Source organism: Penicillium taxi (genome assembly GCF_028828555.1).
Source record: "Penicillium taxi strain IBT 34144 chromosome Unknown utg000004l_segment0_segment0, whole genome shotgun sequence".
NCBI lineage: Eukaryota > Fungi > Ascomycota > Eurotiomycetes > Eurotiales > Aspergillaceae > Penicillium > Penicillium taxi.
The window spans coordinates 4,562,384-4,587,115 of record NW_026643206.1 but is presented as its reverse complement, the minus strand read 5'-3'; the positions used below and the strand labels follow the sequence as shown (position 1 = coordinate 4,587,115).

Sequence of the window (24,732 nt, the reverse complement as noted above, 5' to 3'; positions counted from 1 at the left end):
TCAAATGGTTGATCGTATTTGTGATGAAAAGAATACATATATCATTCCCGAGGTCATAAAACATCAGCTCTTGATATACCGATTTTCAGGCCGAGTGAGCAATTACATGTCAAACTGTTTTCCTCGTTCATCCCAGTCGGGAGAAAACTCTTCCGTATTGGGACTTTTAGAACAAGAGTTTGCAAGCCTCTCCAGATATTTCGGCGACACGATTATAGGTAACTTTCCAACTCGACAACTCCAAACACTGCTGTATATACAATTTGTTAACATTCAAGCCAATAAGTTGAAAATGAGATTTTGCTTAGTGGAGTAGGTCTCCAGCTCTACGTTTTCTACCTTCTCGACTCTGGAAAGTCTCTCAACCGCAAAGTTGGACTCATAAGAGCCTTCGACATGTCCAAAGACTTGCTCAACAAACTGCAACAACTCGATACCACGTCCAATTTTATGAAGCATTGCCCCTCAGAGTACTTCCGTACAGTCTTTCTGGCAGCTGTATTTATCCTGCATCTTGCAGACTCCAGTTTTTCGAGTATTCTCGATGTAGAAGGCGGGAAGATTGCATTCAATACTGCTCTTTTACTCATGCGTCGGACATCATTAGAAGACAATGATATGCCAGGGCGGATTTCGAAGATTCTGGCACAGCTGTGGAGTTTACAAGGAAGTTCTGAACAGAGTAAACAGGAACCTCACTTGAAGCTTAAAACCAGGCTTTCTGCTAGCCTAGTCCACGATCAAATGTGGAAATGGAGGGAGCGATTTGGTGGCCAGAGAATCATCCAAACACCTTCCATCAATCAAACAGAGATTCCTGTTCAAGGTATGTGATGTGATGCCCGGCTTCAAAGTTTTCTTTGGATCGCTTTACTCATGGCACCAGAAACAGAAAATCAACCTGACAGGAAGGGATTAGAAGAAAATGCAGACATCTCCCTGCCATCGAACACGGTGAATCTCCTTTCATTCGAGGATGTGTTTAATGTCGAAATGATGTCCCTTCTCCCCTTTGAGCTGGATGACTTCTCTGACATTGGCACTAGCTTCTTTTCCCAAGACTCAATTTAGTCATAGCTACATTCATTTAACTATGTATTAACAGCCATCTATAAATGGTGTCTTTGTTTCAATTCCGTCATTCTCAATATCGTGTGATATTCACTTCGCTGTTACCTAATGGTTCACCAAGTGTTACTCGACCCTTGTTGTGAGGTTACAATAAGAACGTTGAAATATTAAGGATTGGCAGATCAAAGTTACCTAGCCATTAAAAGAGAATATACCAAGCTGTATAAATTTTCAACCTTGGAATAGCCGCAGCGAGTGGGCCAGTCAAAAAATACATTAAACATTCCCAGGTATTTTTGAAGATGAGCAGTAAGATTCAATGGAGATTTCTCAGAATTTAATTTATTTCATTGGGATGCAGTGACATCCGCCAAGGGAGCCATCATGGCCCTCAGATTAGCCATTGGATTTTATCAAGGGTCTGACCAACAGGGAGTCTCACGAGATCTTCCCCTGACCCAGTAAGCTTGCGTGATCATTCTACACCTAGGTAGTTTCGGCTGGCAGCATCTAATCTTTTTTGTATAACAAACCAAGGAGATTTTCTATGCCCACACCGGGCCCCACGAGGGTCCATGGGTTCAGGGGTTTCCCATGAACATATCTAGGCAATGTTCCCTTGTTCCAAGGTTTTTAGTGGTGTCTAGATGGATAAAGGTGAATTGCGACTGCTCTGAGAATGACCTTGGAGAATTGAAAATGGTTTAAAGATTCCAGTTAATGTTTTTCAATGGGAGATGAAAAGAAAGCTGTCTTAATTAGAGGAATGGAACGCATTTCTCTCCGTCAATTTTGATAGGTGTTCCAAGGAGATTTGAAGCCCAAAACCTTGCCCCATGTGTGAAAAGCTGGAAAGAGAGGTAGCCACATAGACAATCAAGTTTCTCCTTACCAGGCTGTGCAACGGACCTTGGGAGTTTGGTTTTTGGTATGCAGGTTCAGGTGCTGTATGTGCAACGTCCTTATCTTGTCACTGAAAAAGCGGGACTCAATCTAACTTGAGATAGTGCTGACCTCGAGAGTCCAATGGAAGTTTTGACATGTTCCTAAGGTAGCAGTGATAGGATAAGGGGCAGTCCAATTAAAGGAAGCAATCACACTATGAATGCATCTGCGTGAGGAAATCGCGGCAACCTACCTTGCGAAGAAGAGCCCAAGCCATATTCTCACGTATCAGGAGCTGTATGGAGGCTTCTAGTTCAGGTTCCGTGCAGAAAATTTTTATCATAGCTTTCTGTCATGCTCATGTAATAATTTTAGAATCAGTATGCCGGATATATCAATTTAAGTTGCGGAGAATTTTGTAAGATGGATGTTGATCTATAAAATCACTGTGTTCGGCCTCTTTCAGCTGCGGCATTTATATCAACAGCCTCCAAAGGGAATCACCGGAGTTTTGTCAATCAGAGCCCGCCTATCTATTGATTGGACCTAAGTTTCCTCAGTCCTTGTAATCATGCATCTGGTTTGGTTCTCGACGCTCCTTGTTCTGGCACAGCAGATCTGTGCTTTGCCGACTGAGATAAATAGACCGAGCTTGGAAGTGACCTTGAGCCAAGTGGACGGAACTCGAATCAAGGCAGTTGTTCAAAATACTGGGGATGAATCCTTAACCTTCGTGCATCTCAACTTCTTTCGAGATAGCGCTCCTGTGAAGAAGGTCAAGGTTTACCAAAATAGTATGGACACTAGTTCAAGATCTGCCTGGTGTGTTGCTAATAATTTTTCAGACTCAGAGGTGGCATTCCAGGGGATAAGACGGTCATTTAGGTTTCAAGGGCTCACATTGGAAGCGCTAACCACCCTTAATGCTGGAGAGGTCTTAGAAGATGAATTTGATATTGCCGCAACAAGTGATATTGCTCACGGAGGATTGATGACTCTACAATCTAGTGGTCTGGTGCCACTTGTCCAAGATGGAAATGTATCAGGTTATGTGTCTTATCACTCTAATGATCTAAGTATCGAAGTGGATGCGATGAAGGCATCTCAAGTGGCCAAAGCTATTAACCCTCTACACCGCCGCACGCGCGAGAGCTGCAACAATACCAATCACAATGAAATGCTTGATCTCGCGCTACGCAACACAGTTGCTGTCGCCAATGCCGCGGCTAATGCCGCTCACAATGGTTCAGCTTCGAAATTCAAGGAATATTTCAAGACAACCGATGATTCAGTGCGGAAGGATGTGGTAAAAAGGCTGCGCGCAATTGCAAAAGAAGCACAGTCGACGAATTCAGGGAGCACCACTTATTACTGTGGTGATGCATTTGGTTATTGCTCGACAAATGTACTCGCTTACACGCTCCCATATCAAAACGTCATTGCGAACTGCGAAATCTGGTATTCATATCTGCCAGCCATGGCAGTGAAATGTCATCAACAAGACCAAGCTACCACTGCTCTACATGAGTTCACTCATGCACCGGGTGTCTACACGCCTGGAACAGAGGATTTGGGATATGGCTATTCGGCTGCTACAGGCCTCAGCAGCAGCGATGCTGTGATGAATGCGGATACATATGCTCTTTATGCAAATGGTATGTTTTGAAAAAAAAATTTCGCCTTTTCAAGATCATTCAAAGCTGACTCTGTTACAGCGGTCGTTCTAGGCTGTTAAGGATTAGAGTATAAGTGGGGTATTAGTAGATAGTATGCAGTATGCAGGACACTAGAAGCAGGTTCCCTGGATCTTGCATGAATATGCGGAATTAGGCAAGCAAGTCAAAACGCCTAAGTCGAGGAATCCTGTCTGCACACGAGTGACACGATGTAATTAATCTGCCTAGTAGCTGATCTCAGTTGGAATGAATTATTCGAATTATATCGCTTGTTGTTCATCAATGAGTTATCTGGAGTTCTGATTTGTATTCGATTGATAGGTAAGTCCAGTCAAGGCTTACATGCGGTATATGATAGAACCGTCGGCTACAAAAACCGGCATTGTTATTTACGGTCCAGGATATATAACCAGTGAAACACTTCAGGAGTATAGGCGGACGAAGAGACACGCCCAGCAGGTGCTTTTAATGGGGTGCGCGAGCGGAGTTTCCAATACATCCCCAGAAGAGGAAGGTTGTCAAACCGCAGAGTCGAATATGAAAGCGCGATCCATGTGGTGTCCTTTCGCGTCAGCGGGACCAAATGTAAGGCAAGAAGCTCCACTGGAGAAAGATTGGTGACGGGGTTTGTGGATAGAATCTGTTCAACCGTGGGACAGAGAGATTCAGCGTCTGTTGTCGAGATTTTACGGTCGCTACAGGTCGAAATGGCATCGCTAGTGCTTTTGTCGAGAATGACATCAAAAGGCGCGAAAGGAGAAATGTCAGAGACATCGTTCCACGAGAGAAGATCAGCGCGGTGCCAATGCATTGCTTGGTTGGGCGGAGTTTTGCATTCAGCTTCTAGACCCTGTCGAACAGCCTCGGCGGAAAAATCTACATTCTGTTTAATCGCAAGTGAGTGTCTGCGCCTGGAAATAATGCCAACATGAGATATTACTTACCACGATGCCATTGGCCATCCATTGCCGATCAAGACAAGCATCTCGCAGTTTTGCGCCTAACTGGGATAAGCCAGGGCCTAAGTGCAAGACCCGGGGTCTTTTGCTTTCTACCCCTGTGCATTCCAAGCTAGCCAAGGCTGCCTCAATTATCACCTCGCCCGAGTTGAGCCATTCGCCCACGTCCTGGCCAGTCGCGAACCGAACATCCCAAAATTTTGGGTCATCATAGTCTGGGGCTCCAGTAACCTTGGTATGCGTTCGGAATTGTGCCATGCTTTATCCCCATTACTTTGGATGGAATCGGAAATATCCCAGAAGTCATGTGACCAGACATCGGGTTTTATACTTCGCATTATGTGAACTTGATTTTTTCTATTTCTCTGGAGTTCTGGTCAAATTACTGTCTCAGTTTCACTTTTGTAATTTCCAATTTCCAAAATTCCAGCCTTTTACTTCTACCTTGAAGCTTCCCTCGATGATTGGTTGATCGTAAAAGAATGTTTGGCCCTGACATCACCATCGTGTCGCAATCAAGATTGAACTTTAAGCCAAAATGGTCTTTATAAACAAGCAAGGTCTTATAAGTTGGAATTTAAACAATCCAGTCTTTACAATAGAAGAGAAAATAATGTCTAGAGATCCTCCAAAGAAAAAAGTGGCTATAATTGGCACTGGGGGTGCAGGAATGGTAGGTATCCATGAACTATTACAGGTATATAGACCCTAACATTACACAGTCATGCGCTTCAACCCTGGCAGATCACCCGGATCAATTTGAGGTGACCATGATCGATGTTGAATCTCATACCGGTGGCCAAGCTACGTCAATCTCCTTAGATAAATCCAAATACGGCGCGAGCTGGATGAATGAAGGAGTGCAGGGGGATCTCCAATCTTCCGTCACACATTTCACTTCTTTCAAAGATACGGCTATGAGCCTCAGCCAGTCAAACTCCAGGTCTCTTTTGGAAAAGGTGGCGATGATTTCTGGACGAATGTTTTCCCCAGTCCTCTTGTGGATCAACACTCACAGGAAATTAAAAAGCTTGGTCGGGTCTTGAAATGTATCAAGTACCTGATGCCGCTTCTTGGCCTCTTGCCAGTCAAGCTTATTCTGAGAATTTTCTGCTTCAGTCACCAATTCAGTAACAAAATGGTTCTTCCGCTGCTGGCCTTGTTCCTGGGTACTGGGAATCAGACTGTCAATGTGCCCAGCGTACTCTTGGAGCGTCTGTTTGATGACCCACAAATGAAATTGTGGGATTATGATCCGGATACTCTATTGCCTAATCTGCCGACCATGTACACTTTTCCCAACCTAGGAGATTTCTATGAAGACTGGGCAAAGGATTTACGCGCTAAGGGGGTCAAAATGAGACTCAACTCAACTGTGACGATACTCAAAAGAGACAGTAAAGATATTATTCTTGACATCCAGTCAAAAGATAATGATCATGACCAGCGTTCTTCACACCCATCAGCCGAGATATTCGATGAGCTAGTCTTCTGCTGTCCAGCAGATCAAGCAAAACGCCTCCTTGGTCAGCATGCTACCTGGCGTGAAAGGTATGTTCTTGGGGGTGTGAAGTTCTTCAATGATATCACCATCACCCACTCAGACTCAAGCTACTTTCAAAGCATTTTCCAAGCTCAATATGACCCCAGCCTGTGTACCAAACTATCATTAAAGAAAAGAAAAGACCAGATTTCGTTTGCTGAACAGCAACCAACTTGCGAGAAGGATGGGTGGCAAGGGTTCCAGCCAATGTACTATACGCACTCCCTCGCAACAGAACCGGAGAAGATTGAGATGGGATTTGACTGCACAAACTACCAACATCAGTTCCGTGACAGTCTAGGAGAAGGTCAACGCCCACTACCCCACAATCGGCATGTCTTTCAAACCATCTTTTTGAATGATCGAGAGAAGAATTTGTGGACATGGGATAAAATCGACGAATCAAAAATTATCAGCAAGAAATGGTGGCACCAATTTGGCCATCGGTGGCAGCATTACCTGCGCGTTGTGCCGGGAATGATGTTTATTAATGGTCAAAATCGGACTCACTTTGCAGGTAGCTGGACTTTAGTAGTAAGTGAGGTCGTATTTTTTGACCTCTTTTCCTCGATGCTAATTTCTCTTGCTCAGAACATGCATGAAATAGCCTGTATTTCCGGTATCGCAGCTGCGTATCAACTAGGTGCTACATATGAGCCATTTGATGATCTAGCGGAAGAATTTTTTGCCAAATATCTACTCGTGTGCCATGGAACGCGATACAAGAAAGGAAAGGCAAACACAAGATGATAAGTCTGCTGCTCAGGTGGGACAATGTAGCCAATTTATTGCAACCCTTTTTGGTTAGATACTTATAGTACATATCGGAAGCTCTCTATCTCATGATCTGTCTTATTTGAAAATTCGTCTTGCAGCTCTTCTTCTTCCGTCATCTCTTGTGATAATCCATAAAGCTGGTCTCGTAGTCGGTTTTACCGATGTATACAGACATATCAAGAAAAATATACCGAATACTAAGCCAGACATGGCTGCTTTGATATCGGTCTATTGTAGCCGGTTAGTTTTTGAGAGAAAGCCAAGAAAAAGTGAACAATATCACTTACAGGATATGCGGGTTTCTCAGAAGGGACGAAAAAACTGAGGCCCGACAGTATTTCCCACAATATTTCCCACACAGTATGCCACGAACATCATGGCACAGACTGTACTTCTCTTGGTGAATCCAGCTACGTTTGAGCTGATAATGCCGAGGGAAAGTCATACTGTCCTGAAATCCATTTGGTGAACTGGGTTCCGGCGATCAAGTTATAAAATGTGGATTGCACCACGACTGCATTGCCAAAGAAGAAGATGTGATTGGTTTCGAAATGGAAGGGGCCGGCTTGTGGGATACGATTCCGACTATTGTGGTGAAAGGAGTGTGTAACTATGCGGATAGCCATAAAAACAAGAAGTGGCAGCGTTATGCTGCTGCCACCGCTGCTACCTGTACAAAAGGTATACTGAAGGAATGGTTTGGAAAACGCGTCGAGAATAGATTAGGTGATCAACAATATTTGTCGTTTGTTCCGATCGGTCCTTGCATTGAGGTGAAAGGGCCAGCAGGATGCTATACCTTTCCTCTCTTGCCTGGTCAGATGTTGGATGGCGAGTCGTTGTGACTCGAGAAGACTTTTGGCGGTCGGGGTCGACGAGCTTGCACCAGCCCCTGCGGCAGTCATACTGGTGCTACAGGGCTGAGAACAAGTTATCTGGGGAGGAGAGTAATGAGAAAACAGCCTTACGAGTCCAGGGACCTTGTAAGGGAAAGTTAAAAAAATTTGGTTGTGTCGTGGGGAGTTGCGAAGTTCGCTTGGAAGGGTGAGATTAGGGTGAGAGAAGCTATACCAGCAGACTTAGTATTATTTTGCCTACTGTGGAATATATCAAGACGTGGGTCACAGAATCTCATAGTATTCTTGTGAGCTAAAGCATACTTTGTTTCATGGCATAATGATACAAAAATTCTTCCCAGGTATACTAAGGTATACACAGAATTTCAACAAAAACGTCTCTTTCAGCAAAGAGGTACCCATCGTCGGCAGATATGATTCACAGTCCATTCAGGCCCAAGGTTGAGTGTTTCTTTGAGGTCTTGGATCTTAGGAAGTCTATCTTGTTTCATCCTCTTATGATCGCCTTGGGTATCTTCTTGTGCGACTCGTTTTTGCCCAGGGTCGCAGCGATATGAAGGATCTTTAGGAGACGGCGGTGGAAAGGGGTTATCATTTTCAGACGGGAAGTATGGAGGTGGACTCAGCGGTGGCTTAGGAGATGTATATGATGGTGGCGGCTTCTGGACATAGAGATTGATAGGGTTGCACAGTCCAGGAGTGAGGTAGAGATCGCGGAGTTTCACGAGGTTCGCCAAAACCTCAGGTCGTATCATCGCAGCCCGACTGCTTAAACTTCCGAGTGTAGCGCGGCGAAGGGTGGCCATTGGCGATCCTTTCCAAATCTTAGCAGGAGTAGCTCTAACCCATGCCATGTGTCAAGATATGGCTAATCTTATCAATCATCATGATGATTCGAGATGAGCATACCAAAGTAGCAACGCCTGATGTGATGACAAGGAGATCACTTGTGCAGCTGCCGTTGGCATTTGGATGAGAAGGGCTTTGAGTTCTGAGAACCCAAAACCAGCAACAATAATGGAGGAGAAACTGGTGATTCCACCATTGCAGAAGTTGATGCAAAGCATAAAGAGAACAAGAAACCAAGTCTGTGGATTCTCGATAGCCATAATTACCTGGTTCCATTTGAATTCTCCAGTATTCATGACTCTAGTCTTGTTCTTCAAAGTTCTCTGGATCGCAATCGCTTTTTCAGTCTTATTAGAGAATCTTACCTTGGCTGGTGAATCAAGCAAGACTATTGCAAGCAAAAATCCGTAGGCAGAAGTGATAGCTCCAAGAATCAAAAATAGGAGCTGTCAGTTGTACAAGGTGCTGCTGTGGATTTGGCCAATTCCATACGCAACGACTCCCACGACAATTGTGACGATACAATTCCCGGCAAACCAAGCTGCTTGGCGTGCCGGTTGCTTCTCTCTTATAATACATTCCTGTGATCATGGCGAATCCAGAAGCAATAGACGCCTCTCCGACTCCGAGAAAGAACCTCACTACCATTAGTCCACGGAAGCTAGTGCAAGTAGCATGGTACATCAAAACTCCACCCCAAAGGAAATCGAACTACTAAGTATGAGCTAGGCCAGCTCCAAGTTAAGTATCCGAAATAGAAGATGGCGGATGCCCAATTATGCTCTCTTCCTTGAAGTCCCTCAATTAAGATTTTAGTCTGGATTCTCTCAATTTACCTACCCACCTCAGTAAACATATCAAGTCTTCCGTGAGGCTGAACAAGGTTGCCTGACTCAAGCCAGCTTGTCCATATGTTGTAACATGTAACAAAATCCCATGAGATGAACGAGCCTAACTCGGCTTCGTTAGAAATATCTCCATCACATAGGATTGGAGAGTATATCACAAGAGATCCAGTTTCCTGAGAACCTTTCTTTCGATCTCGGGTGTAGCATTTATGTCAAGGACTTGACTAATGTTGATACCATGGGAATAATGCATGGCTTCGCTCTTTATCATATCGAAAGCGACAGGGTCAGTGTTTGGAGAGTGTTGTTGCTTTTTCATATTTATCACAAATAGTTGTTCTCCTAAGCTACTCAAGTTTCATGTATTATATACTAGATAAGGTGAGGGCCCAAACGCCTTGGTCTATAGATGGCGAAAGTAGATAATCAGGGCTGAAAATACCCCAGACTATCATCATCGGCAGTTTAGCCAATATGAGATCAATATCGGCAAAACTAGCTCCAGAGTAACCAAACTTCAGTCGGCAACCAACTTCCTTATCGGAAAATTAAATACAGGATAAATTGTTATCAGACAAGCTAAATATAACCGACTGCGAGTGGCAGTGCTTCTCGTGGCATTCTCCCCGCAGATTCAAGGGTCCACCCTTTTGCCGAGCTCGACAATCAGATGAGCTCTCCAACTCATTACTTGCCCGCCCGCTATCATCAAAATTTACGCGATCTAGTTGACCATCGGCAAACATGATGACGTTGATTAGTTTATATGAACTGTTGATAGGAACCGAGGTGCCGCGAGATCTTATTAAATCCTCTTCGCTGTGGCAACTTCAATACCTCTGTTTTGAAATTTCTCCTTAGTTCAATTCTTTTCTAGCCCCGTTCAAAATGATTGCCTCGACCATCAAGATTGAAGATGTCCGAGAATATGTTGACGATGTTATCGCGACTTTAAATGAATCGCTTCGAAAAGTGAATCACGAGGTAGGTATCGCTTTCCTGTGATATTTCATTTGGTTCCTAATAATTTATTCGATTTGGTCAAATCCCGAGCTCGCCTATGAGGAGCACCATGCTCATGATACAATCTGCGACTTCCTAGAGACGCAGGGATTCACCGTCAATCAGCATGCATACGGCCTGGATACTTCATTCGAAGCTTTAAGCGGATCAGATGGACGACTTATCAATTTCAACGCCGAATACGATGCTCTTCCGGACATAGGACATGCCTGTGGCCACAATCTCATTGCTACCAGTAGCATTGCCGCCTTCTTATCCCTCTCCTTCATTTTGAAAAAATTCCAAATACCAGGGCGAACTCAGCTTCTGGGCACTCCGGCTGAAGAGAATGGCGGTGGAAAAGTCAAGCTCATCGATGCAGGAGCCTATAAGAATGTTGATATTTCACTTATGGCGTGTGTACTTTCTTTCTCCTATTACGGTGTTATACTAACCTGAGTAGGCATGGAGGGCCTAAGAAAATTTTCGCCGACCAGGAACCCTCAGATGGAATTGCGGGGACTCTCATGAATGCACGCAAGAAGGTTCATTGCGAGTTTACTGGAAGAAGTGCCCATGCAGGAGGCAATCCTTGGGATGGAATTAACGCACTAGATGCTTTAGTCTCAGCATATAACAATGTTGCTGTCTTACGACAGCAGCTTCTACCCGAGCAACGTATCCATTGTGCATTTATGGACACACCCAAAGTAGCAAATGTGATTCCAGCTTATACTAAGGCGTTCTGGCAAGTACGAAGTCCGTCTCTCAAGGGGCTCAACAATCTTGCGCTCAAGGTGCGCAATTGCATCGAAGCTGGAGCACTCGCAACTGGATGCCAGGTGGTTATCAAAGAGTTAGTGGGATCTTCACTAACTCATCAAGAAATTCACTGATTATGGTATTTTAGAGAAGAACTTTACACTGAAGTGCGCTTGAATGATACTCTGTGTGAGCGATATCAAATCCATATGGGCGAGTATGGCCGAAAGGTGATCAAACGTCACGATAAAGTCATTACTGCATCATCCGATATAGGTATGTTGATGTAATAAAAATATATATATATTTTTTTTCACTTTTTGGTGAATCTGGACTAATTGGAATGCCCTACCAAGGGAATGTCAGCTATGTGACACCCACTCTCCACACCATGTTCGGTATTCAAACACCGGACAACACCTTTCCACATCACCCTGCTTTTACTGCATCTGCAGGAACAGACGAAGCGCATGCAGAGGCTGTGATCGTGGGTAAGTCATTGGCACTCATTGGGTGGGATATGATCACGAATGATGTTCTCTTCGAAACCACACGAAGTCAGTGGCAGGAAGAGATCTGCCGTGAAGATTGAAAATAGCTTTGGAGCGAAGTAAATTAGGACATCAGAGCCTTATATATTCTTGTTATGAATTTTCAAAGAGCCGAGGTACATAGTGCTGACTTCTGCCTTGTCGCCTGAGGCCACAACCCCGGCATTTTTGCTAAAGTTCTCCGCTCAATTGATCTAATCTTAAATCTTCCTCTTCCCCATACCCAATCGCATCCCCATGTCTTTAAATTGAAGTATGTTTAGACTCTAGAGTTGGGGAATAATATTAAATTTTAATGTCCGGACGGAACGCACCTCGCTCAAAGAAAGGTCCGTTCTTTTCCTATAGTTACATCAAGAATTGGCCGATTGTTTCCTGAGCTAATCCTTGTCATCCAGGCTGCAGTACTTGCCGTCGACGCAAGGTAAAATGCGGCGAAGAGCGTCCAACATGTAGCCGCTGTCTAAATCTTCGCCTCGCTTGTGAATGGGGAGTTCCAGTGAAGCGTGGTCGTAGTGCACAAATCCGACATCTACAGCATCTACAGCATCTACAACCAGCTCCTGGTACATCAGAGACAGGAGATTCTCCTTTGAAAATTTCAAGAAAAGTCATTCTCAATGGGCACTCTACATTCTCTTGGCCAGGCGATGGCGTGACATTAGAAACACCCTCGACCACAGAATTTTACCCACCTTTCACCCACATCCGAAACTCCACGCCCCTCTACCCCGTATTGGGTGGCTATGAAATCATATGCGCCAATTCTTTAACGCTTACAGAACACGACCAGAAATACTTTGCATACTTCCCAGAATCATCCATCATTCATTATTATATGAAAGGATGGCGTTGGAGCAGCTTCAACTACCTCTATCAGAGCCCTGCCTCAAATAATAAAGTGATTATGCGGATGATCATAGCTCTATCTGCCAGTGATATGCACCGGTATGGTCTTGTTGTTCGCTCCCCCGGTCGACCAACGGCCGAAGACCATGGCCGATATCATTATAGTCTGGCTGTTAAGGAGTTCCGACAGCTACTAGAAACTCCCCGAAGAGATGTTTCTGTGGCTGAGCTGGAGATGATTTTCGCGACAATGTTTTTGATGATCACTTACGAGTGGCAGTTTGGCCACTCTGTACGCCATCTTCAACTCCACTTGGATGGTGTGCGTTCTCTTCTTAAGTCACATCCGCAGTTATTTCGCCTGAAGGATGTCAATGACGCTTTCTTGGCTGAACATTACAACCTCCTCCCTGATGAGAAAAAGCCCGTTTCCAAAGTCTCATTTATTCCAGAGCAATTCCTTTTATGGACTTTGTATGTCGTTCTGCTTGCCACTCCATCAACGAGCCTTTCACTAATCAAAGTGATAGATACATTGACGCAAGTTGCCGACCCATGGGGCTGACAGAATCCTTATACGATTATGTCATGCAATCAAACAACCCAGCTCTATACCCGGACCATCTACATAAATGTGCTCGTCTTTGGGGCCGATGTTTCTATGGTGAACAGTATCCCGATCAGGAGGTTTTGGACGACATCGAAAACTATCGGGCTTTAGAGCTATTGCATGCCGGCATGTGCATGCGATATCAAACTATGAAGGTACTCATGAATCCAAGGGCTGGACCCGATTCAAAGGACTCTATCTTCCGTGAGATCATGTCCACACGAGATGTATGTTTTATCCTCTCTTTATGTGTGAAACTGACTAATTGCCCCAGCGATTCTCCGATCTCTTCATCACCGCCAGATTTGCCGCTGGCGTTTCAGCTCGACGAACGCTGAACACTATTTACATGGCGGTGTGTACATTCTACGCGCAAGTTCTCCTTCATCGACGCCTTCTCTGTCCAGAAAGTCTTCCCACCTCGCTCCACCGGCAGGCCACAACCGGTATTGTGGATATTGCTTCTAAGCAATTCGCTTCCGACCCTCGTCTGCTACGACGCCTCCACTGGGCTCTTTTGACAGCCATTATTGAAACAGATAACACTAATCACCGCCTGTGGCTCCGAGAACGCCTTCTAGAATTTCGCAACTATCATTCGGAATACATGTGGGCTAACGAGATCGCTGATCAGATTCTGGCGCGGCAGGACATCAGCAAGGGCTGTTATGTGAACCTGGCGGAGCTGCTCCTTCAACGGCTCAATGATGTACGATTTGTACAATGAGTCAGTCGCCTTTCGTTTCTCTGTAAATATATTAAAATATAATTCTTGTAGACGTCCATGGTTCGATAAGTACTTCATATAGAGAAAACTGTTACCATCAAAATAATCAATTCCATTGATATGCTTTTCGGGTCTACCCAGGTAGATTTGGATTGTCGTTGCCTTGTGGTGTTCCGGGCTCTAAAAGGTAGCGTAGCTTGTCAACTGGCGTATTGTTGCCCGTAAGCACAGCCGCTCGGGCCACCCGTGGCGCATCTACTATGTAGATTAGTGTATGTTGCGCATTTCCCCACACTGACGTCTGCGCTATGAACGTCGCGGAGCAGGTGCTGCAAGTCCCTGGAAAAATATTTTACGGTATCAAGATCACTCTCCAGCTTCTCTCTAACAGCTCTTACACAGCTTCTTGAAAAAGGGCTTACCTAAGCGGCTAATCATGGCTGCCGAAGAATCGCAGGCGGATAAAATATTAGCCCTAGCCGTGGACGAGCCTTTCTCCGGTGAATAGAACGGGTGAGATAAGCTTGAAGTGCCGTTTACCATCAGGGACCTCGGTATGGACAAAACCAGGAGGATGAAAACGATGAAGCAGATGAAAGAGGTGAAAGATATGCTCTTGATGAAACTTTTACAATGTTTTTACTATCGAATACTCTATCGTATGCCTGCGCACCAAGAAAAGCTACAGCCACCTGGCCCAAATAAGCATAAATTCTTGTACTTTCATTGGTCAATTTCGGGCCCTTAGTCAAATGTGGGGTTGGCTGCAAATGCAGCCCATGTCCCAATAGGAGTACATGAGATTATTACTTCGGCTGTAGCGCTAAGGTGGAGTTTGCATGGTTAATTGTCGCGATTAAAGTCACGCTAGTATCTACGTTGGAAGACCTATTGTTGCAATTGGATATTGTTACATGATCATTTCGATTCATCTTGATATAAGCCTATACACGAGATTTTGAACAAAAAAAAGAACGACCTCAAGAGGCATAAAAAACATTGGTTATCGCTAAATCCATCAAATGCAATGTCAGATCTCCTTTTCTGGCATTTATAGCTTCTCCTGAGCACGCTGGAAAGAGGAGACAGGAGGGGCCGAGTTGGGGTGGGGGTGCCACTTCTTCAGGGCCATGGTGACGTTGTACTCAAGGTCGAGGGTGGCCTTGGGGTCGTTGGTCTTGGGCTTGAACTCAACAACGAGGTCATCCTTGACGGCGAAGACGGAGTCATCGACAAGGTGAGGGTCGGTGGAGGGGTACAGTTGGTTGATGACGGTAGCGTATTCGGGGTGGGTAATCATGAGGTGAATGTGAGCCGGGCGCCATGGGGAGCGGTCCATGAGGTTGAGAAGCACACCAGCGGGACCGTCGGTGGGCAGAGAGTACGCAGTGGGGTGGTAGCAGTAAAAGAAGTACTCGCCGTTCTCGTTGGTCTTGAATTTGCCGCGGAGGTTGTTCTCAGTCTGGTCAGGATCCTGGAAATCGTACAGGCGGTTGGCGGAGGCCTGCCAGATATCAATAACGGCACCGACGATGGGCTTGCCAGTCTCCAGATCAGTCAGACGGCCGTGCATGTAGGTGACCTGGCCGTTGGGGAGGGGGTTCTGGATGATGGAGTCACCGAGCTCACGGAAAGGAGCGTTGGGAGACCAGAACGGGCCCAGAATAACGTTGGAGGTGGGAGACAAGCCCTGGTCAGTGACGATTTTGTTGGCGATCTCATCGACCAGCGACTCCAGACCGATCACATCACAGATACGGTGACACTCGTTACGAATGGGAGTGCTGATTTGTCCAATGGTGTTGATGAACTCCACACCCATCATCCACTCGGCAGAGGTGAGGTCAACCTCACGAGCAAAGTCGTGAATGTGCTTGATGAGCGAGCCCAGAATGACACGAGCACGCTCGGGAGTGTTGGGTCCCATCGAGTTAATGACATAGGGAGTGAAGTTGGGGTCGTAACGTGATTTTTCAGCCATTGTGAAGTATGAGAGTGGAGATTGTAGTATAAAAACAAGAAGTTGATGGAGTTGATGGAATGATAGAAGAATAAAGGAAGAAAGGAAGAGGAAGGGGTCTTATATAACTCTAAAATCGCCTCCATAATTTCCCTACCCCGGATGACTATTTCGGACAGTTCTAATGGTCTATGGCGGACCGTAGTGTCGGCAGTGACATTGGGGACAACCATTCGGCAGCGGCGACATTGCAACTCCCGTTATTCCGGGATTGTGTTTTACTCAGATCCCGTGGTATTCACTCTTGCCACTAACATCCACTTCAATCACTTCAACCAATTAATTCCAATTACTCCACGCCTGATCTCAAAACTATGACGATCACAATAATGCCCCACCAATTCATAATGTGATTTTCTCCGGAGAAGGTAAAACGCACCAAACGGTACGCGTGCCGCCCCTCAATGCCGGGGAACCACCCCGCATCCACTGGATAAAACTTCTACGGGAGCGTCTATATTCTGTATCCTTGACTCGGTATATACTTATCATATGATCCCGTCGGCTCTCTACACTCGGCCATCTGCCTCACTTACCCGCTCAATTCGCGCCTTCTCTCAAAGCTCAGCCGCCGCCATGAAGCACCATCTGATGGTCGGGACGTGGACCGCCCCCGGGCGTATCTACACTGTCCAGTTCGATGATGAGGAGCTAACTTTGACTTTGGTCAAGAAGACTGAGATCCCAGAGGCAGAGCCGATTTCATGGATGACTTTCTCCCACGACAAGAAAGCCATCTATGGAGCGGCTATGAAGAAATGGAACAGCTTCGCTGTCAATAGCCCGACTGACATTGTTCACCAGGTGTCACACCCTGTTGCCGGACATGGTACGTGCCTGGATCCATTATCTCAAAAAAATAAATAAATAAATAAAAAACAGCAGTTGAAACCAGAGCAATTGACTGATTTTTGCTTCCAGAGCTCGCTGCCAACGGTGACACCAACACTCGCGCTATTTTCGTTCTTGCTGCTCACAAACCCCCTTACAACGTGTACGGAAACCCATTCTACAACTATGCGGGGTACGGTAACGTCTTCTCCGTGAAGGCTGATGGAGCTCTTGATGCCAACGTTCAGAATTACGAGTACGATCCCAAGACTGGTATCCACGGCATGGTCTTCGACCCTACCGAGACCTACCTGTACTCGGCCGATCTGTCCGCCAACAAGATATGGACACATAAGAAAGATGCCGAGACAGGTCAATTGACTTTGGTAGACTGCCTGGAGGCTCCAGCCCCTGGTGATCACCCTCGCTGGGTCGAGATTCACCCCAGCGGTAAATATCTATACGTACTCATGGAGGCCGGAAACCGCTTGGGTGTGTACGTGATCGATGAGCGTACCCACAAGCCCGTCTTCACACACATCACATACCCATTGCTTCCCTCTGGTAAGTGAAGTTCTCTTGCTCTTTCTCCATTGCATGATTCGTGAAATTTGAACAATTGCTTTTCCTAACCCTCTCTCCAGGCTTGCCACCCCGCAACAAGTACCGTGGCGATGTTACTTTCACCACCAAGAGTGCTGGATATCTCTTTGCAACCACCCGTTCCAATCACTTCGATGTGACTGGGTACATTACTGCATTCAAGCTGGGCCCCTCTGGTGAAATCGAGCGCCAGCTCTTCATCAACCCTACTTCCACCAGCGGTGGCCACTCCAACGCAGTCAGTCCTTGCGATTTCAGCGACGAGTGGGTCGCTCTCTGTGATGACCAGCTGGGCTTTGTTGAGATGTACCGCTGGCGCGATGAGAAGTTGGGTCGTGTTGCGCGCGTAGACATTCCGGAGCAGGGCTTCGGTATGAATGCCATCTGGTACGACTAAACCATGAAAACTCTACGTAGGCTAGATGCATTTACTTTTTAGCCCAAAAATCAAGAAACAATAGAGACAACAAGCCCACAGCTCATGGGAGAAAGTAGTCCGGGGTTTGGGTTTTGCCACCTAAAACTCGGGGAAATCGGCAGTGAACATCGGTTGCTTGCTTTCCCGGAGAGGGGCAATTTGGGTCCATGGATTTATTATACTACCGAGATCTACCTAGATATTTAGATCATTCAATTATTTTATAGATTCTTTCTTTGATCCCTTCTTTGACTTCTTCTTCCTCCTCACCCTTTCTCTGTTCCCTACAACCCCGCCATTATGCCTACTGAAGGCCTCCTCTACGTGACAATGCAGCCCAAGGGCTTGTCCGACACTCAATTCCACGATTGGTACAATAACGAACACGGTCCACTGCGCCTACGTCTCCCCTTTGTAACCAATGGCTTCCGCTACCGTGCAAAGGACGGCGAGAAACCAGAGTACCTGGCTTTGTATGATATCACTGACATGGACGAGTTGACCCGCAAGACCTACCTGGATTTGCGAACAGATCTGATCAAGACAGAGCGTGAGAAGAAGACAATGGCCCAGATCGATGTCGGTAGACTTCTGTACGATCTGGTAGAGGAGCGCAAAGTGCCCGGTTTCGTCCCGCTGGAGAACCGAGCCGACACCGATGATTCCGAGACCCGTGGGAACGTCTTGGTCGCCGTGACCACTGCCTCCCACCCGGACCCCGAGAAGCAGGCCGAACTTGAGCGCTGGTATCGCGAGGAACACTTTGAGATGCTCTCCCGTGTACCGGGCTGGCGTCGCAGTCGTCTTTTCAAAACTGCTGCTATCGACTCGGCCGCCCCGCAGGAGATCATCGCCCTGTACGAGTATGCTGCTGTGAACGGACTAGGTGGCGAGCTCCACCAGGCAGCCATGAACACTCCCTGGCGCCAACGCCTACAGACAGAAGTAGTCACCTCTAAGAAGCGTCGTGTCTACGAATGGTTCTACACATTTGGCCCTGCCCCGCGTGAGTTGAGCTCGATTGCCAAGTCGGATGTTATTGGACCCTGGTCGTCCAACGATGGCAAAACTCGCACTTTCCCTTCACCTACCCGCCCTGCTGTGGAGTCTTTTGTAACAACCGCAGATGGCGTTGAGATTCCCTATCGATTGGAAGGTAGCACTGATCCCTACGCCCCGGTGGTTGTGCTCAGCAACTGCATCTTGGCCGACTGGAAGATCTGGGACCGCTTCGTTGATGCTTTCTTTGCTCGCAAGCAGAACCAGCGCTACCGTGTCTTGCGCTACTTGACGCGTGGCCGTCGCTCTCAGAGTGGTGAACAGGCCGTGACAATCGACGTGCTCGCCTCAGACGTGAATGCCTTACTCGAGGCCCTTCGCGTGCCACCCAAGGCCGCCCGTCTGATCGGAGTTAGCTTGGGAGGTGTGACCGTGCTCAACACATCGCTCCTATACCCCGAGCGCATCGCTGCCTTTATCGCCTGCGACACCAACTCATCCGCACCAGAGTCCAATCGCAAGGCATGGGGTGACCGAGTCGCCATGTCAGAGAAGGAGGGCGCTGTCGACGCCGAAACCAAGGAACCAATCGTTGGTGAGGAGCTTGCCGAGATCACTACTCGACGCTGGTTCGTACCAGAGTCGTACGAGACCCAACCCGAGGTGCTGGATGCTGTTAAGCAGGCTGTGATCAACAATAGCTTGAAGGGCTTCGCACACAGTGTGAATGCTCTGTGTGCCTATGACATCCGTGACCGAATGGCTAACGCTACTGTGCCTGGCCTCTTTGTTGCTGGTGCCAACGATGGTGTCCTTCCTCAAACTATGCAGAAGATGGCGGCTGATCTTAAGGGTGGTGCTGAGCTTAAGATTATTGAACGTGCTGGTCACTTGCCCATGGTTGAGCAGCCTGAGGCCTTTGCTGATGTCGTCACCGAGTACCTGGGCAAGATTGATAGATGATGATGATATATATATATATATATATATATATATAAATGTTATAAAAACTTTAGAGTCGCCTCCGCTTTGAGCTAGGCGATGGAATAAAATTTGAAATAAATACAAATGAATACATTGTTTCTCATATTGAAGATCATTTCGGTGAATATAATTTAAATTTCAAAATCCAAGCAAGTTTCAGGTTATAAGATTTTAAAGACTGGATATAGGGCTGATAGCTGTTGTATTATATTAGTATTTAATATTTAGTAGTATATCCATCGGGTGCATTATAGTGGACTGCCATGTGCCAGTGCGGTATCCGAGATCGACCAAAAGCGCAAGTTCCCCACCCTCTGGCCTTCATCCTCGGACGCACCCTCAATGTCCATCTAAACCTCACTTCACCATGCCTGAAAACAAGGTCCCACAGCCGGGGCCAGCTAAACTCAAGCGCAATGCTGGCCCTGATGAGTGGCTGGAGGCTGCCAAAAACTGCAAGTACCTATCTGAGGCTCACATGAAGCAGCTGTGTGAAATTGTCAAGGAATATATGATGGAAGGTAGGCGTGACCGATGCCACTCCTTTTGAAGCAACTGATGTTGATGCGGCATGTTACAGAATCAAATATCCAACCCGTTTCAACTCCCGTCACCATCTGTGGTGATATCCACGGCCAGTTCTACGATCTTCTCGAACTCTTCCGCGTCTCTGGTGGGATGCCTGACGGCACCGAAGTTGACGCTCCCAAGACCTCTACTACCGTAATTACATCCGCTGATATCGAGCCACCTTCCACCATCACAGATCCCAAGCTTCGGAAGAAACTACGAGGTAACAGCTCCGGATCGAAGGAGGACGATGAAGAGGAATCGGAATCTGCTCCAAACCCGCCGAGCGGGTCGTCAGGTCCATCACCAGATGATGTGCGTCTTAATTCAAACTTTGTCTTCCTAGGAGACTACGTGGACCGTGGATATTTCAGTTTAGAGACACTGACCCTGTTGTTGTGTCTCAAGGCGAAGTGAGTATTTTGAAAACCACCCCTAATCAAGTGGAATTATCAATGCTAACGCTAGTTCTGATCAGATATCCAGATCGCGTCACTTTAGTTCGCGGAAACCACGAATCTCGCCAAATCACACAAGTATACGGATTCTACGAAGAGTGCTTCCAAAAGTACGGGTCGGCTTCAGTGTGGAAGGCTTGTTGCCAGGTCTTTGATTTCATGACTCTAGGTGCTATTATCGATGGCAAGGTCCTCTGCGTTCATGGAGGACTTAGTCCTGAGATTCGGACTCTAGACCAAGTGCGCGTGGTGGCCCGCGCACAAGAGATCCCTCACGAGGGTGCTTTCTGCGATTTAGTCTGGTCAGATCCAGATGATGTGGAAACATGGGCCGTTAGTCCCCGAGGAGCAGGTGAGTTCCACAGCACTAATTTTACTGCATATACTGATGTCAGACGCAATAGGCTGGCTATTCGGTGGTCAAGTGGCTGATGAGTTCTGCCACGTTAACGATCTTTCTCTGATTGCGCGTGCCCACCAGCTAGTGAATGAAGGATACAAGTATCATTTCGCCAATCAGAACGTCGTCACTGTGTGGAGCGCACCCAACTACTGCTACCGCTGCGGTAATCTAGCCTCTGTGTGCGAGATTGGCGATGACCTGAAACCGACGTTCAAGCTTTTCAGTGCAGTCAGTGATGATCAACGACATGTACCAGCCCAGCGGCCAGGTCGCAGCGAATACTTCCTGTAACATCTGTTTTCTCTTTTATTTGCAACTAGCTTTGCACGGGCGCCGGCGTTTGGTTAATGGAGGTAATGACCAGCACATTACATTATGGCCATCATGATAGAGAGACGAAATGAATCCAGTGAATAAAACATTTTCAAGCATACCACGGAGACCGCGGAGACTTCACAATGGCATTGGAATTGACTAACGTGTTTCTCGGCCAACCCGTTATCCTGGTTAACCCGTTACCCCATCTAAATAAATAGTCTCCGTAGTGACCCTGTGTTTTCAAACACACACCATGCCACCAATTCGCCTTGAAATGGAATAAAAACTGATAGAGCAAGAGGGCTGTATCGAATTAGCTCTAAAAGCTGTTAGAGATGGCAAATATCCTACTATCGCAGCTGTTGTACGGTCATTTGGCGTCCCACGTTCAACTTTTGTCGATCGGCTTGAGGGTGTTGAACAACTAGCTGTTAAATGGTCAGCTCAACATATATTTTCTAAATTTGAAGAGTTATCGATGGAGGAATGACTACGCTCTATGGAAACTAGAAGAGCAGCTCTTACCTGTGCCATGTGTCAAAATATGGTCAATCTTATCCTCCGATCGCGGATTTCATCCACCTTACATTGTCTTTAAAGGAAAGGTGTTTATGAAGCATTGTTTTAAGGAAAAGGAGCCTAATTAGAGCTTAAATAAGAGCTTTAATGGTCGGAATATTGATCTGAGTAGTGTCGGTTAGCTAAAGATGTATCTTATTCCTAATATTAGGAATCGAAGAGGTAAAACTGCCTTCTGATCCTTGATGAGCAATCCTCTCATCTAACACCTATTTTCGACAATCTTTATAAGAAGCATGATATTATTACTGTATATATGCCTCTATATATATCATATCTTTTATAGTCTTTAGATATAGGCTACTTTAGGCTACTAAAAAGATATTATGGCGGTCGTGTTGCGGAGTTGATGCGGTATAGAATTGATAAAGATGAGTTCCTTCAGATCTTCCCTGATGCATACAAAAGAGCTTTTAAGATAGATACTATAATATGTAGCTTTAAAGCTACTAGTTTAGTACCTTTATGCCCATCAGAAATGCTCAATAAGCTAGATATTCGGCTTGAATGTCTGCCAGATCTAGAATTACCTTCTGATTGTCCTATATCTTCTGGCTCTGACAGCGACGACAATACTACTTGGAGCTTAAAACGACTTGAAGAATTTAAATCTCGTCTCAATTCTGCTCTAGGGCTCTCCTCTCATTTAATCCCATCTCCTATTAAAAGGAGGTGGGAGACGTTCTCCGATCGCACTACCCGGACGGTCCACCACCATATTTTTCTGCATGATCGCTGTGGCCATTTAGAAAGATGATAAGAAACAGACGAAAAAAAAAAAAAGAATACTACTAAAAAACCAGTTGGCTTATTTAGGTGGTTTAAGAGGTTTAGAGGAGATTCAGAAGCCTGTCATTGAAGAGAATGGTGGTGGAGAGAAATAAATATCTGGTGCTGAAGCTGCTCAGAATGACACTCTTGAGACTGAATTGCCAGTTTTACCCCCTGTCCGACGTCAAATTAACTGCTCAAGGTGTCATAAGAAAGGTCATAGTATTACTAAATGTCAGAATCGTGTTATTTAGTCAATTTAATTATGTTATTGTGCTTAAATATGGAATTGAAATTTATGCGTTTTTTTGAAATTCTGATGGGGTAACGGCTTAACAGGGATAACGGGTTAGCCGGGAAACACGTTAATTATCTAGATGATGACCAACCGTCAAACCACCCGATTAGCGTATCGTACTCTGTACTCCCCTCTTTTATGCCGGATTGGATCTTAAGGCCTAGAACACGTCAGCATGCAGGGGAGTTTCCTCATATCATTCGAAATCAACAAATAGATGACAATTGCGCAAGCGGAACTATTCCGCTAGCTGAGATAAGATGATGTGATCTGAAACACCAGTGATGAAATATTGTACTATGGAAGATGGCATCATGAAAGTACGAGATCATTATTCATTCGCAATTCCTCCGATAAAGCATTTATAAGCCCATTGGAAGTCCCTCTCGGCCTCATTTCTTACACATCAACATTTAACACCAGCTCTCCAATCAGCTATCACAACACCCATTCTATCTATACTATGTCTATTAAGAAAGTCGCAGTTGCAGGAGTAAGTCCATCCTCCAGGCTAATTCCCGTCTGAAACAATTCGTGTACTGACCTTCAACAGGGTACTGGTAACCTCGGACCTGCCGTAGTCAATGCCCTCGTCGAAGCAAACCTGGAGGTGACTGTGCTCAGCCGAACCTCGTCGCACAATTTCGACCCCCGAGTCAAAGTCCAGGTCGTCGACTACAGCTCCGAGGAATCTCTGAAAGCCGTTCTGTCCGGTCAAGATGCCGTTATCAACACTCTCAATGTCGGTTTCGTCCCTCGCGACGTTCATCTGCGTCTCGTCGACGCAGCTCATGCAGCCGGCGTCCAGAGATTCGTACCCTCTGAATTCGGCACAGACACTTCAAACCCTCTAACCTCTAAGCTCCCCGTCTTCGGCGACAAGATCGCAGTGATCGAGCGCCTCAGAGAGATTTCAGAAAAAGACAAAGCCTTCACCTGGACAGCTCTCATTACTGGTCCTTTCTTCGACTGGGGTCTCGAGAAAGGTTTCAGCGTTAATCTAAAGGGTCCTTCTACCCTCATCTTCGATGGGGGTGATGTCCTCGTTAGCACAACCACCCTCGGTGGAATCGGACGTGCCGTCGCCGGGTTACTTGCACACCCTGAAGAAACTAAGAACCGACATGTCTATGTTTCTGAAGCAGATGTTACTCAGAACCAGCTGCTAGAATGGTCTGGAAATGCGGATAAGATCGAGCGTCAACCTGTTAAGACTGAAGATCTGGAGACCCAGGCTTATGAGGCTGTTAAGCAGTCGCCTCCTGACTTTGGCACTTTCGCCAGCAACCTTATTCGACGGGCTGTCTATGGCGGTGAGAAATATAACTCTTTCTTTGCCAAGCCAGATAATGAGGTGTTGGGAGTTCCTAAGTGGACTGAAGCTCAGATCAAGGAGCTTGTCAAGAAGAATGCCTAGAGTAGATTACCTTGGCATACTTGCAGATATATATACAGATCAAATAAGAATTATAAACTCCGAACCCTAAAGGGTTCCAATAGCACAATTACTTTGG

At 46.1% G+C, this 24,732-nt stretch overlaps 14 protein-coding genes across 14 annotated transcripts; 9 read left to right on the top strand and 5 right to left on the bottom strand.

Annotated features, from left to right (window-relative positions):
• Positions 1-396: 396 nt before the first annotated feature.
• On the top strand, positions 397-1,071 carry N7495_006581 (uncharacterized protein; the record flags this gene model as incomplete). The annotated part of the gene is made up of 2 exons (XM_057209232.1): positions 397-826; positions 887-1,071. 2 exons carry the CDS (start codon positions 397-399, stop codon positions 1,069-1,071), a joined length of 615 nt encoding a protein of 204 aa, XP_057063006.1.
• A 1,456-nt stretch (positions 1,072-2,527) lies between these two features.
• On the top strand, positions 2,528-3,691 carry mep20 (uncharacterized protein; the record flags this gene model as incomplete). Its single annotated transcript, XM_057209231.1, has 3 exons — positions 2,528-2,750; positions 2,802-3,611; positions 3,672-3,691. The coding sequence occupies 3 exons, from the start codon at positions 2,528-2,530 to the stop codon at positions 3,689-3,691; spliced, it is 1,053 nt and encodes a 350-aa protein (XP_057063005.1).
• A 326-nt stretch (positions 3,692-4,017) lies between these two features.
• On the bottom strand, positions 4,018-4,849 carry N7495_006579 (uncharacterized protein; the record flags this gene model as incomplete). The annotated part of the gene is made up of 2 exons (XM_057209230.1): positions 4,018-4,515; positions 4,577-4,849. The coding sequence occupies 2 exons, from the start codon at positions 4,847-4,849 to the stop codon at positions 4,018-4,020; spliced, it is 771 nt and encodes a 256-aa protein (XP_057063004.1).
• Positions 4,850-5,204: 355 nt separating this feature from the next.
• Positions 5,205-6,884, top strand: N7495_006578 (putative flavin-containing amine oxidasedehydrogenase; the record flags this gene model as incomplete). Its single annotated transcript, XM_057209229.1, has 4 exons — positions 5,205-5,264; positions 5,314-5,550; positions 5,610-6,668; positions 6,726-6,884. 4 exons carry the CDS (start codon positions 5,205-5,207, stop codon positions 6,882-6,884), a joined length of 1,515 nt encoding a protein of 504 aa, XP_057063003.1.
• A 139-nt stretch (positions 6,885-7,023) lies between these two features.
• N7495_006577 (uncharacterized protein) lies at positions 7,024-7,356 on the bottom strand (the record flags this gene model as incomplete). Its single annotated transcript, XM_057209228.1, has 2 exons — positions 7,024-7,123; positions 7,199-7,356. 2 exons carry the CDS (start codon positions 7,354-7,356, stop codon positions 7,024-7,026), a joined length of 258 nt encoding a protein of 85 aa, XP_057063002.1.
• Positions 7,357-7,462: 106 nt separating this feature from the next.
• On the top strand, positions 7,463-7,756 carry N7495_006576 (uncharacterized protein; the record flags this gene model as incomplete). The annotated part of the gene is made up of 1 exon (XM_057209227.1): positions 7,463-7,756. One exon carries the CDS (start codon positions 7,463-7,465, stop codon positions 7,754-7,756), a length of 294 nt encoding a protein of 97 aa, XP_057063001.1.
• Positions 7,757-8,151: 395 nt separating this feature from the next.
• On the bottom strand, positions 8,152-8,622 carry N7495_006575 (uncharacterized protein; the record flags this gene model as incomplete). The annotated part of the gene is made up of 1 exon (XM_057209226.1): positions 8,152-8,622. One exon carries the CDS (start codon positions 8,620-8,622, stop codon positions 8,152-8,154), a length of 471 nt encoding a protein of 156 aa, XP_057063000.1.
• A 1,731-nt stretch (positions 8,623-10,353) lies between these two features.
• On the top strand, positions 10,354-13,966 carry N7495_006574 (uncharacterized protein; the record flags this gene model as incomplete). Its single annotated transcript, XM_057209225.1, has 8 exons — positions 10,354-10,449; positions 10,519-10,883; positions 10,931-11,323; positions 11,378-11,505; positions 11,586-11,720; positions 12,179-13,103; positions 13,160-13,466; positions 13,514-13,966. The coding sequence occupies 8 exons, from the start codon at positions 10,354-10,356 to the stop codon at positions 13,964-13,966; spliced, it is 2,802 nt and encodes a 933-aa protein (XP_057062999.1).
• A 133-nt stretch (positions 13,967-14,099) lies between these two features.
• N7495_006573 (uncharacterized protein) lies at positions 14,100-14,404 on the bottom strand (the record flags this gene model as incomplete). Its single annotated transcript, XM_057209224.1, has 2 exons — positions 14,100-14,305; positions 14,389-14,404. The coding sequence occupies 2 exons, from the start codon at positions 14,402-14,404 to the stop codon at positions 14,100-14,102; spliced, it is 222 nt and encodes a 73-aa protein (XP_057062998.1).
• Positions 14,405-15,017: 613 nt separating this feature from the next.
• On the bottom strand, positions 15,018-15,947 carry N7495_006572 (putative catechol dioxygenase; the record flags this gene model as incomplete). The annotated part of the gene is made up of 1 exon (XM_057209223.1): positions 15,018-15,947. The coding sequence occupies one exon, from the start codon at positions 15,945-15,947 to the stop codon at positions 15,018-15,020; it is 930 nt and encodes a 309-aa protein (XP_057062997.1).
• A 531-nt stretch (positions 15,948-16,478) lies between these two features.
• Positions 16,479-17,817, top strand: N7495_006571 (lactonase family protein; the record flags this gene model as incomplete). The annotated part of the gene is made up of 3 exons (XM_057209222.1): positions 16,479-16,815; positions 16,908-17,381; positions 17,462-17,817. 3 exons carry the CDS (start codon positions 16,479-16,481, stop codon positions 17,815-17,817), a joined length of 1,167 nt encoding a protein of 388 aa, XP_057062996.1.
• A 321-nt stretch (positions 17,818-18,138) lies between these two features.
• On the top strand, positions 18,139-19,800 carry N7495_006570 (putative alpha/beta hydrolase; the record flags this gene model as incomplete). The annotated part of the gene is made up of 1 exon (XM_057209221.1): positions 18,139-19,800. One exon carries the CDS (start codon positions 18,139-18,141, stop codon positions 19,798-19,800), a length of 1,662 nt encoding a protein of 553 aa, XP_057062995.1.
• A 388-nt stretch (positions 19,801-20,188) lies between these two features.
• Positions 20,189-21,543, top strand: sitA (TOR signaling pathway phosphatase SitA; the record flags this gene model as incomplete). Its single annotated transcript, XM_057209220.1, has 4 exons — positions 20,189-20,342; positions 20,402-20,804; positions 20,870-21,201; positions 21,254-21,543. The coding sequence occupies 4 exons, from the start codon at positions 20,189-20,191 to the stop codon at positions 21,541-21,543; spliced, it is 1,179 nt and encodes a 392-aa protein (XP_057062994.1).
• Positions 21,544-23,681: 2,138 nt separating this feature from the next.
• On the top strand, positions 23,682-24,635 carry N7495_006568 (aromatic alcohol reductase; the record flags this gene model as incomplete). Its single annotated transcript, XM_057209219.1, has 2 exons — positions 23,682-23,711; positions 23,772-24,635. 2 exons carry the CDS (start codon positions 23,682-23,684, stop codon positions 24,633-24,635), a joined length of 894 nt encoding a protein of 297 aa, XP_057062993.1.
• Positions 24,636-24,732: the final 97 nt, after the last annotated feature.